Source organism: Gigantopelta aegis, chromosome 5 (assembly GCF_016097555.1).
Source record: "Gigantopelta aegis isolate Gae_Host chromosome 5, Gae_host_genome, whole genome shotgun sequence".
Classification (NCBI taxonomy): domain Eukaryota; kingdom Metazoa; phylum Mollusca; class Gastropoda; order Neomphalida; family Peltospiridae; genus Gigantopelta; species Gigantopelta aegis.
Window position 1 is genome coordinate 35,271,003 of NC_054703.1, and position 13,195 is coordinate 35,284,197.

The 13,195-nt window shown below is 37.1% G+C and overlaps 1 protein-coding gene across 1 annotated transcript in view; it reads right to left on the reverse strand.

The window, feature by feature from the left end:
• LOC121373117 (NADPH oxidase 5-like) overlaps positions 1 to 12,147 on the reverse strand; it is a 34,587-nt gene extending 22,440 nt beyond the window's left edge. The window contains exons 1-5 of the mRNA XM_041499567.1: positions 11,735 to 12,147; positions 8,327 to 8,432; positions 5,913 to 6,063; positions 3,917 to 4,127; positions 2,922 to 3,083 (exon numbers count right to left, since the gene is read on the reverse strand). Coding sequence (XP_041355501.1) covers positions 2,922 to 3,083; positions 3,917 to 4,127; positions 5,913 to 6,063; positions 8,327 to 8,432; positions 11,735 to 12,147 — 1,043 coding nt within the window. The remainder of the gene's footprint in view (positions 1 to 2,921; positions 3,084 to 3,916; positions 4,128 to 5,912; positions 6,064 to 8,326; positions 8,433 to 11,734) is intronic.
• Positions 12,148 to 13,195: the final 1,048 nt, after the last annotated feature.

Genomic DNA, 13,195 nt, shown 5'->3' on the forward strand with positions numbered 1-13,195 from the left:
TAAACAAGCACAAACTTGTGACAAAACGCTTCGCTGTCCTTCAGCAAAAAGATAACATCTTTAGTCATACCGAGTTTAATTCCGCAAATACGACAAATACAAGGTCAGTAATCGTCAAATTTTGTATGGAATATATCGCAGATTTAGAAACGTACATGATACATCAAAATGCAATCGGAATCGGCACTCTCAGGATTTTATGTTACAAATAAAAAATGCATTTGAAGGTAATCGGCAACTGTTCAGTATAAATGTATGTTCAGATTGATCACATTTTGTGTTTTATTTTGCTATATTAATATGATTTTGGCACTCTTGCTGGTTATAATGTCTCTAATTTGATTTTTTGTCTTGTAATGTTTCAACTGTTTATTTGCGCATTCCTCTGCGTGTCTTACAACGTCATAGGATTACGTGACGTCACTAAACCCCATCATTTTTAACACATTGCGGGAAATTATAAGCGATGGCGTATTTGGATTCTGATAAACAAAGCAGGAATGTACGAGTCTTATGGATGACGTTATGTAATAAAACAATTATTGGCCTTGTCCTTCAGTATATATATATATATATATATATATATATATATATATATATATATATATATATATATATATATATATATATATATATATATATATATATATATTATATATATATATATCGTTAAAAGTGTATGTTTATCTCTACATGACAGGCTTGTTTCGTGAGAGAGTTGAATTGCTCTCACTCATCAGATGTAGATTTAATTACTCCGTCAACGGAAAGCTGATGACGTAATGGACTCTGTGACGTCGAGGTTATGTCACTATGCAGGTCTATAGGTGATGTGTGGTATGCGCACAGAAGGTATTTGCGTCTGTGTCGACATGCTGATACGAGTTCATTCTTGGAGTTTAGTGTGCTGGTTTCAGGTTTATACATTATGAACAGTTTTTCCTTCAGGCAGAGGTTACATCTTTTGCTCGCTGGAGAGTATGGCTTTGCTTTGGATAAAATTTTCCACATAATGGTGTATGGGGTGAATCTATCCTTCAGTGTCCAAATGTACTGACTTAGCGCTGTTGCGTTCTTCTGTGTTGCGTTTTGAAAACTGCTCGTGTGCGCGGTATATCTCGTCTTAAATGTGTTCTCGGTCAAACCAACGTATGTTTCTTGCTTGTTGTCTTCGAGTGTATTAACGGTAGCTTGGTATATTACTCCTTTCTGCAAGCATTTACCCTCAAGTGGACATTCAGCTCTTCGTCTACAGTTGCATTCTCTGGAGGGAACGGCGTCTTTGTCTCTGTGTTGTTGAAGTAGAGTTTTGTTAAGCGCTGAAATTATTTTTCCAACATTAGGCATGCAGCTATAGCTAATGTTAACGGTGTTTCGATTTATAATTTTGTGGAGTGGGTTGCTTTTTGGAAAGCACTCATCGAGTAATCTGAGGAACTGGTGACCTACGTTGCTTTTCACGTTGGAGCTATATGGTGGGTTGTACCAGGTGATGTTCCTATTGCGGTTGTTTCTGCGTCTGTTGTTTTCTGCTGTTGGGGTGTATTTGAGGTTATAGTTATATCCGCTCTTGAGTAAGGCTTACTTATATGGGCGTTTCGCTTCTTCAAAGATGCACTCATTCGAAGATATATCAGAAAGTCTTTTATTTATTGTTTTTGGTATACTGCGGATGATATTTGGAGGGTGGTTGCTCTTGTTGTGGATGTATAAAGGTGTGCTGTTTGGTTTCATATAGGGTTTGACTGAGCTCTTTTCAAGATCTAGAGTTACGTCTAAGTAATCTACAGATTTGTTGTTGGCGACTATGGTGATCTTGAGTTTATGGTTTGCAAATATTCTGCAAATATCTTTTTTGATTATCTCTATGGTTCTCGGTGACTCATTGAATGCGGCTAGGCCATCGTCGCGATATAGTCCTATGTTGTTGCCGTATTTGGCTTGTAGTTCTGAAAGAAGAAAGAGCCCGACGATTTCGCAAATTTCTGCTCCATCATAACTACCCATAGTTACATCAAACCGTGATTGTTTGCCTCTTTTGCACCACGCTTTGCTGTTGTTAAATAGCAGTGAATTTCTTGCTTGTAATATGATTTCCATCTCATCGCTAGAAATATTGTCGAATTTGGATGCGAACTGTAGGGCTTGTTTCACGAGATTTTCTGTTATGGACGGATAAAAATCGCATATGTCGAAACATATGAAAGAATAGTTTGATTTATTGGATATTGCTTTAAACCACTTAATTACGTCTGACGTGTTCCTCCACTGGTTTGTTCTGGTTGTGTTCAGAATCTTTCTGTTGATTCTCTCTAAGATTTTTTTGCTTATTATGCCAATTTTTTGTTTAGATGGGTTTATTAGCCTACAGGTGGGTTTATTGGAGAAGTTTGCTTTGTGGTCTTTTAACGTGATAAATGCTTCACTTTTTGCTGTTGTATCTATGCGGTCTGCTAGATTTAGTTTTTCTGCAATGTGTTTGTCTTTAGTTGTTATCTCTCGTTCTGAGTTCTGTGCCGCTATTTTATATGCTTTGGTTGTGTTGCTATCTAGTAGTCTGTTGTAAGTGGTGGTGTCTAGCTTGTAAAAGTTTGTGGTTTTATCGGCAGGTACGAGTAGTTTCTTGTCATGTTTTATAGTGTTTATGTCCTTAGCGAGATTTCGTTGTAGTTGGTTGCTTGATGTGTTGTTAAATTGTAGATTTTTAGCTAGTCTTACCATTTTTTCTTCGAAGTTCTTGAGTTCTGGTATAGAAGGAGGGGATTTGGTGGTGTTAAATCCGTATGTTTCTTTCTGTTGTGTTGCAACTTCTGGATTGTATAAATAAACATAAAACAACTAAAACCATACAAGACAATCAATTAATTTACCTGATCCATCATTGGAGAAATAGTAAACTCATACAACACAAAGCACCTCACCTGTAGTTCCAACAGCCGACGATAAAACAAATGATATTGGCGACGAAATACAGAACAATAAAAATAATCTTCCGCAAGTTATTCAATAGATATCTGCCAGTGAAATATCTGTGACGTCCGGAACAAGAATTCTTTTTTGGAGGTCTTAACCACTGGGCAGCGCTGGAATTAGAAAAAAAGGTAAAGTGTGTTTTGTTTAACGACACCACTAGAGCACATTGAATTTATTAGTCATCGGTTATTCAATGTTAAATGGAAAATAGTTTTGTGTTGATATCAGATTCGTTAATTCTGATTGACTTGACTTGAAACATTGTAACATGCCCCTATACCACTAAGGTGGCATGCATGTCCATCCCGGGTACTGTCTCTGGATAGCCAGCGATTTGACCCGGCAAACAATTTAATTCTGATAAACTGACACCAATCAACATATTGGTTTAAAAAGCTGGGGGTTTTGTCGTTTTTTCCTGTCTGTGGTTTAGTGTTTAGCCATAGGATTTAAGGCTGATAGGTACTGGGTTCGCCTCCCGGTACCGGATCCCATCCAGAGCGAGTTTAACGACTCAGTGGGTAGGTAACCACCTATTACGTGTAAGGCCACTTCACCAACTTCTCTCTTACCAACCACTAACCCACTATCCTAGACATACAACCCAAATAGCTGAGGTGTATGTCCAGTGCAGCGTTCCCGAACCTTAGTTCAATGATTACAATGAATGATACAACTTGTTTAAAGCTTGAGGAATATTTCCTTTTGTACTTAAAATCAGTAAATATTTACCAAATTATATATATTAGCCACAGTAAAAATATAAAAATCGGTTGATATTTTCCATATTAAAAACACTCGTGACGACCCCCCCCCCCTCTCTCTCTCTCTCTCTCTCTCTCTCTCTCTCTCTCTCTCTCTCTCTCTCTCTCTCTCTCTCTCTCTCTCTCTCTCTCTCTCTCTCTAATAATATTAATAATAATAATATTTATACAAAACTTACCCAAGTGTTAAATTTTCCAAGACAATCGGGTGTTTTTCTATTTCGCCTTGGAACTCTTCAAAGGAGATATTCGTGCTCTTTTTTCCTGTTGCGTTGTTGAAGAGCGCTTCTGTCAACATATCGAGCTCCTCTTCCCCGAACGTGATGGAACTCTCAACAGTACACGACTGTATGACAGTTCGCAACTCCTCCATGTCTATGTAACCACTTCCTTCATAAACAAAACAAAATTTATCTTAGGGTGTATACTACCAAATTAAATCTCATATACGTCAGTAGTAACACCTGTGGCTAAAACTCCTACCTGCAGCGTATCAATATACATAAACATAAAGGATGTAAATACTACCACCCCTCACTCTTAAAGTTAATCTAAAAAAACATTGGGGGTCAAGCTGCTCATTTCAGATATAATGGGTAGCGTCTATGACTACCCTTGGTCCGCACAAACATTTGAAAACTGTTTTTTTTACAGGTACCCCATACATGTTTCACGCACAAGGCTATTTGACACAGTGGTACTAGGTAAAAGAAAAAGTGAATATTAATTTAAATTTCTTTAACGTTTTAATTTTATACAGTTTGAATTTTTGTGGACATTTTAGGCCTATTTTGACAGTCTATTTACATAATTTTAGTTTATCATAAAAAAAAAAAAATATTTGTATATGAATTTGGGAGAACCCCACCCCATGTGAGAGTTTTTATGACTCAGGATTTAAAAACATCTGATTGGCCGCTCTTTGGTAATTACCCAGATGTCAAAATCAAAATATCCATTGAAATTAACATGATAAAAAAAAAAAAAATCCTATTAACTATGCAAGACGAGTACTCTACTTATGTTATTTATGCATTTAAATTTTAAAAAACTGGTTTGTTTCTTGCGTTTGGTGTTGGTGTTTGTTTTTTATTTAATTTTGGTTTTGTGTGTTTGTTTATGTCTTAATGATATATACATGTATACCGATATGATATTACACTCATGTTCGTGAGTACCTTTTATCTTACAACCAGTTGTAATAGAATATTACACTCGTGTTCGTTAGTATCTTTTATCTTACAACTTGTTGTAATAGAATATTACACTCGTGTTCGTTAGTATCTTTTATCTTACAACCAGTTGTAATAGAATATTACACTCGTGTTCGTGAAGTGTCTTTTATCTTACAACCAGTTGTAATAAAATATTACACTCGTGTTCGTGAAGTTTCTTTTATCTTACACCAGTTGTTTAATGAATATTACACTCGTGTTCGTGAAGTGTCTTTTTATCTTACAATCAGTTGTAATAGAATATTACATTCATGTTCGTGAAGTGTCTTTTATCTTACAACCAGTTGTAATAGCATATTACACTCATGTTCGTGAAGTGTCTTTTATCTTACAACCAGATGTAATAGAATATTACACTCATGTTTGTGAAGTATCTTTTATCTTACAACCAGTTGTAATAGAATATTACACTCGTATTCGTGAAGTATAATTTATCTTACAACTTGTTGCATTGGGTCGTTTAAATATCATGAAACTCTGTGTAAGATAAATGATATCTAATGACAGTCACGTAGTATTCTCTATAAATTAATACAAAAATAGTGCCTAAAATAAGGAAAAAAACAACCCCAAATGATTATATTACATTAATTAATAAATCGACTTGTGCAAGTGAAAGAAACAATACACAATACGCCCCTCCAAAAAACCCAACAAACCCAAATTGAAACCACAAAAACACAACAACAGACAATACAAAACAAAAAACCCAAAACAAAACAAAACAAACAACAACAAAACAAAAACAAAAACAAACAGACCTAGTAAAAAACAAATGTAAAATAAACGGAAAAACAACAACAAAAAACAAACACAAATAAACCAAACCAAATAAACCAAACAAACAAACAAACAACAACAAATGAAACAAAACAACAACAACAAAGGAAAAACAACAAAACAACACACACACTAAAGAGATGAAAAGACAAACGCTCACCATCCTGATCGTAGACATCAAAGAGAAAGGCGAGTTTGTCAGTTGTATTTTCCTTTGTTAACAAGTGTAATCCGTCCATTAGTTCCCCAGGGTCAATAAAGCCGCTTCCGTCCTTGTCAAAGATGTCGAAGAATCTATCGGCAAAAAAGGACTGAACGAGAAAAATAAAAAATAAAAATATTAAACTATTTTGTAAAAATAATAATCACACGAAGCAGTTCGAGAATACATCGATTTCTCATTCTGAAGTTTGTTTTGTTTAACAACACCAGTAGAGCACATTGATTTATTATTCATCGGCTATTGGATGTCAAACATTTGGTAATTTTGACATATAGCCTTAGAGAGGAATCCTGCAAACATGTTTCCATTAGTAGTAATGGATCTTTAATATGCACCGATATGTCAAAAATACTAAATGTTTGACATCCAGTAGTCGATGATTAATAAATCAATGCACTCTAGTGGTATCGTTAAACAAAGCAATATTTGTAAGAAAATTATTATTCCCCATGACTTCGCCTGTAGGATGATTGTTACTTCTAATACTGACTCAGTGACTTCGTACAGCCACGCTTTTTGCCTGTGGGAAGACTGCCATTTTTCAGAACGATATATCTATATCTATATCTATATCTATATATTTATTTATTACCCATATGGGCTCACATATACGGGGTAATACTTTTTCGATCTCTGCACAGTGTGCAGATTGCTTCTACAGTCACTGATTGGCTGGCTTTAAAAAGACAAGATTTGATTGGCAATTACATACTGCCGGGACTACGTTTTGTTCATTCATGATTCCAATCATCGGTCAAACTATTACTACGAACTTCAAATATTTTTTTACGATACGAACATTTACGGAATTAAAAATAAAAATATATGTATAAATGTTTAAAAATGTTTTTATTTTATTATTTTGACTGGGTTTTTTAAAAACTATTCTTTGGTGGATACTGTTGGGTGTGCACCGGTAACGGCGCGTATGAATATATTGTTATGGCTGGTAGAGCTTGTTAGTTGTTACAGCAGCGAGAACGTAAATATACTTTTAAAATCGTTAAAGATTGACAAAGAGTAATAAAGAGAATAACCAACTCACTACGAGGAATTACGGATTATCTGTCCCTCGTGAATTAATGCTGTAAAACATTAATTCACTCGGGACAGATAATCCGTAATTCCTCGTAGCTCGTTAGTTATTCTCTAAATTTTCTCTGTAATTTACCTGAAGGATGAATGCCACTTGCATTACTGGTTTAAAGGTCCGATGTGAAAGTTGAAACTACAATATTTCGATATTTTCCGTTATTTGTCATAGATAACTACAAATTAATCGATTGCACATGGCGACACGAGGGGTTTCCCGAATATATTTTGTGGCTAAATATAGCATATGGCCACCATCTCTGTTTCTTTCGTCATGTGACGCAAAGAATTCTGGTTAATTTTGGCGTGTTGAATGCGTAAGCATAAAACAGTGACGACACTAGTTACTTCGTGTGACACACTTTCAAAGTTTCCCTTAAAATAATTTTATTTCTACTAGTAAATGGAATTACTTGGTTGTCATTTTTTATTGGCATACAGCTGAAAGTATACGCTTTATGTTTCAAAGCAAAAATTATAAAATATTTTGGCGTAAACCGCCATTATTGCCTTTAATAATAAAAACATATATATTAAAGCTACATTCCCGAGTTTGCTTTAATGTAAGATGTTTCCCACTACTAAAATATTTCTACGATTAAACTTACATATTAAATATATTTTCTTGTTTAGAATATCAGTGGCTGTATATTCAATGTGTTTCTGGTCGTCTTAATATTTTGTCTTCAAATAATTTCGTACGTACGAATTTTTTTTTTTTTAGGAAATAAAATGAAATTTTACCTAGTACAAATATTACAAAAATCAGAAACACTAATATTTCATGTAGAATAATGTATTTGATATGTAATTACAATCGTTAAAAAGTCTGTGTTAGGCGATAACATCTTAAAAATTGCAGCAAACTCAGGAATGTCATTTTAAGTTACAAATTCTCCCATAATGCTGAATATTCAAGGTTCAATCACGCTGTCCTGGACACACACCTTGGCCATCTGGGCTGTCTGTCCAGGACAATGAGTTAGTGTACCGGTAGTGGCCTTGCACCTACCCATCGAGTCGTTAAAACTCGCTTTGGATGGGAGTCGGTAACGGGCTGTGAACCCAGTACCTATCAGCCCTATGTCCGATGGCTTAACCACAACACCACCGAGGCCGGTAAATAATGAGTTAAATTTACAGTAGCAATCATGTACTAAATAATTGTGATTCCAGCCTTAGTGGGTTTTTATTTTTAGCTTTTTACCCTTAAAACAGAGATTTACTCCGCTAGTTTAATTAAAAATAAAAGACAATACCTCTTTGACCCGCAGAGCTTGTTTGAACGATTTTTTGTCAATTCCTTCTTTTCCCTTGGCGATTTCATAGAACTGCGCTTCTGCCCATTTCAACCACTCTTCATCACTGAAATATTATTCGGAATAAATGTTACACATAAAACAGGCTGTGTTTGTTACAAAACATGTATGCAATTTTATTTCATCTAGTACCACTGTCAAGTAGCCTTGTGCTTGAAGCATGTATGCAATTCTATTTAATCTAGTGCCACTGTCATGCAGCCTTGTGCTTGGAGCAGGTATGCAATTGTATTTCATCTAGTACCACCGTCAAGTAGCCCTGTGCTTGGAGCATGTATGCAATTTTATTTAATCTAGTGCCACTGTCATGCAGCCTTGTGCTTGGAGCAGGTATGCAATTGTATTTCATCTAGTACCACCGTCAAGTAGCCCTGTGCTTGGAGCATGTATGCAATTGTATTTCATCTAGTGCCACCGTCAAGTAACCCTGTGCTTGGAGCAGGTATGCAATTGTATTTCATCTAGTGCCACCGTCAAGTAGCCTTGTGCTTGGAGCAGGTATGCAATTGTATTTCATCTAGTGCCACCGTCAAGTAGCCCTGTGCTTGGAGCATGTATGCAGTTGTATTTCATCTAGTGCCACCGTCAAGTAGCCCTGTGCTTGGAGCAGGTATGCAATTGTATTTCATCTAGTGCCACCGTCAAGTAGCCCTGTGCTTGGAGCAGGTATGCAATTGTATTTCATCTAGTGCCACCGTCAAGTAGCCCTGTGCTTGGAGCAGGTATGCAATTGTATTTCATCTAGTGCCACTGTCACGCAGCCTTGTGCTTGGAGCAGGTATGCAATTGTATTTCATCTAGTGCCACTGTCATGCAGCCTTGTGCTTGGAGCATGTATGCAATTGTATTTCATCTAGTACCACCGCCAAGTAGCCCTGTGCTTGGAGCATGTATGCAATTGTATTTCATCTAGTACCACAGTCAAGTAGCCCTGTGCTTGGAGCATGTATGCAATTGTATTTCATCTAGTACCACCGTCAAGTAGCCCTGTGCTTGGAGCATGTATGCAATTGTATTTCATCTAGTACCACCGTCAAGTAGCCCTGTGCTTGGAGCATGTATGCAATTGTATTTCATCTAGTACCACCGTCAAGTAGCCCTGTGCTTGGTGCATGTATGCAATTGTATTTCATCTAGTACCACCGTCAAGTAGCCCTGTGCTTGGAGCATGTATGCAATTGTATTTCATCTAGTACCACCGCCAAGTAGCCCTGTGCTTGGAGCATGTATGCAATTGTATTTCATCTAGTACCACAGTCAAGTAGCCCTGTGCTTGGAGCATGTATGTAATTGTATTTCATCTAGTACCACCGTCAAGTAGCCCTGTGCTTGGAGCATGTATGCAATTGTATTTCATCTAGTACCACCGTCAAGTAGCCCTGTGCTTGGAGCATGTATGCAATTGTATTTCATCTAGTACCACCGTCAAGTAGCCCTGTGTTTGGAGCATGTATGCAATTGTATTTCATCTAGTACCACCGTCAAGTAGCCCTGTGCTTGGTGCATGTATGCAATTGTATTTCATCTAGTACCACCGTCAAGTAGCCCTGTGCTTGGAGCATGTATGCAATTGTATTTCATCTAGTACCACTGTCAAGTAGCCTGGTGCTTGGAGCATGTATGCAATTGTATTTCATCTAGTACCACCGCCAAGTAGCCTTGTGCTTGGAGCATGTATGCAATTGTATTTCATCTAGTACCACCGTCAAGTAGCCTTGTGCTTGGAGCATGTATGCAATTGTATTTCATCTAGTACCACCGCCAAGTAGCCCTGTGCTTGGAGCATGTATGCAATTGTATTTCATCTAGTACCACCGTCAAGTAGCCCTGTGCTTGGAGCAGGTATGCAATTGTATTTCATCTAGTACCACCGTCAAGTAGCCTTGTGCTTGGAGCATGTATGCAATTGTATTTCATCTAGTACCACCGCCAAGTAGCCCTGTGCTTGGAGCATGTATGCAATTGTATTTCATCTAGGACCACCGTCAAGTAGCCCTGTGCTTGGAGCATGTATGCAATTGTATTTCATCTAGTACCACCGTCAAGTAGCCCTGTGCTTGGAGCATGTATGCAATTGTATTTCATCTAGTACCACTGTCAAGTAGCCTGGTGCTTGGAGCATGTATGCAATTGTATTTCATCTAGTACCACTGTCATGCAGCCTTGTGCTTAAAGCATGTACGCAATTGTATTTCATCTAGTACCACTGTCAAGTAGCCTTGTGCTTGAAACATGTATGGAATACCTGTAAAAAATCGTCCTAAAAGTTTGTGCGAAACTAGTGTTGTAAACATATCCAGTTATATCGAAAATGAGCCATGCAAGGTACCATTTTCTTCAGTTAATACTTTGAGGTAGGGGATGTAGTACTGATATTTATGGGTCATAGTTTGGGTGATATATTGCATATAGTGTTTTTAAACACAAACATTAACATGATCGCCTATGGTATTTTATTTGTTATAGTATAACCTATAACAGCTAATCACTGCAGACAGTAGGACGCGCCCGTACGGGATGTTATATACTCTTAAAGTCACATACCCAAATTTCAACCCGTGAAAAAAGACTTTAGTTTCGCTAAATATAAAAACCTTTAACACCAATCAATAAAGTTGCAATTGAATGAAACAAACTCTCTGTGGTGTTGAAATGGGGGAAATGTTCCCCCTCCAACAACAAAAAAGCAAGAAAAAAGAAGAAGTTAGAACTCAACTCCATAACCGTTACTTCTCAGACGTACGTGCTTTTATAAAAATATGACAAAATACACTTCTTTATATTATAAAAACCAGTATGATTAGAAACACTTCAGATATTCAGTATTGGGTATTTTAAACAATATAAAGCAAGTAAAGTCTGATTTCAGTGATCAAAAATGACTATAATGGTGAACAATTTGCGGTAGTGTTTAAAAACTAGGGTTTGTCGCTTTAAAGACGCAGACCATAGTCTCAGCCCGTGAAAATGGACACTAAGTTTAGTTAATCTACAAACTTATAACACACATTTAGATAAGGTTATAACAGAGAGAAGCTAAAGTCTGTGATGTTTAAACTGGGAAATATCGTCAAAAAATAACTGGAGCTCGTCTCGATAATCGTTACTTCTCAGACGAACGTGCCTTTTTTAGAATGAGAAAAAATGCATTTTGGGATATTGCAAAAACCTGGATGACCAGAACCACTTCAGAAGTACGAAAAAAGATATTCTAAATAATAAAAGTTAAGTAAATCTAATTTAAATTATCAAAAAAAACCCACCCGGCTTTAATAGTGAAAACAATACGTCGTAATGTTTAAAAACTAGGGCCTGTCCCTTTAAGTAATGAAAATGAACATCACTTACGTGACTTCATCCAAAGCTTTGTGTTCTTTAATGTTCCCACTGCCAAATTCTGTCCTGGTCTCTGTGCTCTCCGAGTCAACCTTCGCATCATCCAAAACAAAGATTTCAATCGCACTGTTCTTCGTATTTCCATTCGGCGGGTGGCTCCCTCTGTCCGAATGTCCATCCTCTGAACTGTCAAAATTGTTTTCAAAGCGAACAGTCTTTTGGTTATAGTTGTTGTTACTTTGGCTTGGGCGCTCGTCGATATTGTCCAGAGTGTTGGGCCGCTTCCGGTTTTGCCTGTAGGCGTTGATGGCAATTTCGGAGAAACGTCTGGCAGGAGTGATAGGTCGATTTTCGGTCGACAACTCGTCATTGCGTCGAGTTTCTTGTGCGATTGGCGCAAATGTTAATCCCTTGACGGTCGTCATCTTGAATGTTTCAAATTCTGAATTAAAAGAGGAAAACGAAATTAAATAGATTTAAATAAATATTTGAAATATCCACATTAGTATACAATGGCATCTCTAGTGTTCATGGGATGTGACGTTAGTAGTTCCTGGCATCGTATACTGGTTCCAACCTGAAGGAAGTGAAAGTAGTCTCTTTCTCTCTCTCTCTCTCTCTCTCTCTCTCTCTCTCTCTCTCTCTCTCTCTCTCTCTCTCTCTCTCTCTCTCTCTCTCTCTCTCTCTCTCTCTCTCTCTCCTTGTGAATATATCGACTAAAATGACATATACTAGATGGATATGCAAGGTGCTGTGAAAAGTAGAAACTTATTTAATTGAGATTGGACTTCAGGAGAACACCAATAATAATTAATGGTGGATAATAACAGACGACATCTAGCTGCAGAAAAACTGAAACCCTAACATAAAATGGCTCTTATGTTTATTTTTCGGGAAGGTCTACTACTCACTACCCACTCCTACCCCTACCCACGACCCTAGATTAAGATTAAATATACATCGGAGATACCTAAGTTATTTCGTCTTTCAAGGATCGATCCCCGTCACTGGCGCCCATTGGGTTATTTATCGTTCCAACCACAACTGGTATATAACAAAGGCCGTGTTATATGTTGTCCTGTCTGTGGCATTCTTCATATAAACGATCTCTTGCTACTAATGGAAAAAATATAGCGGCGTTCCTCAAAGATATATGTCCAAATTACGCAATGCTTGTCATCCAATAGCCGATGATTAATTAATCTTTTTTTTTTGTATAGTGTCCTTAAACAAAACAAAGTATAAACTTTTTTTCGTAACTCATAACAGTATTTACCTGTTGTGACGTTTCACAAGCCAACCATTTGCTACAGTTCAGACATTATAATACATGTTATGGCTAGTATTGACCAACGACAGCCTGACTTCACAGTCGCGCGTGGGTGCGTGTAGCATAAATATTCATACATCTGACCCACACTATTTGACCTGACCCACACTAACACTACTGATCCGTGCACATTTTCCCACCTA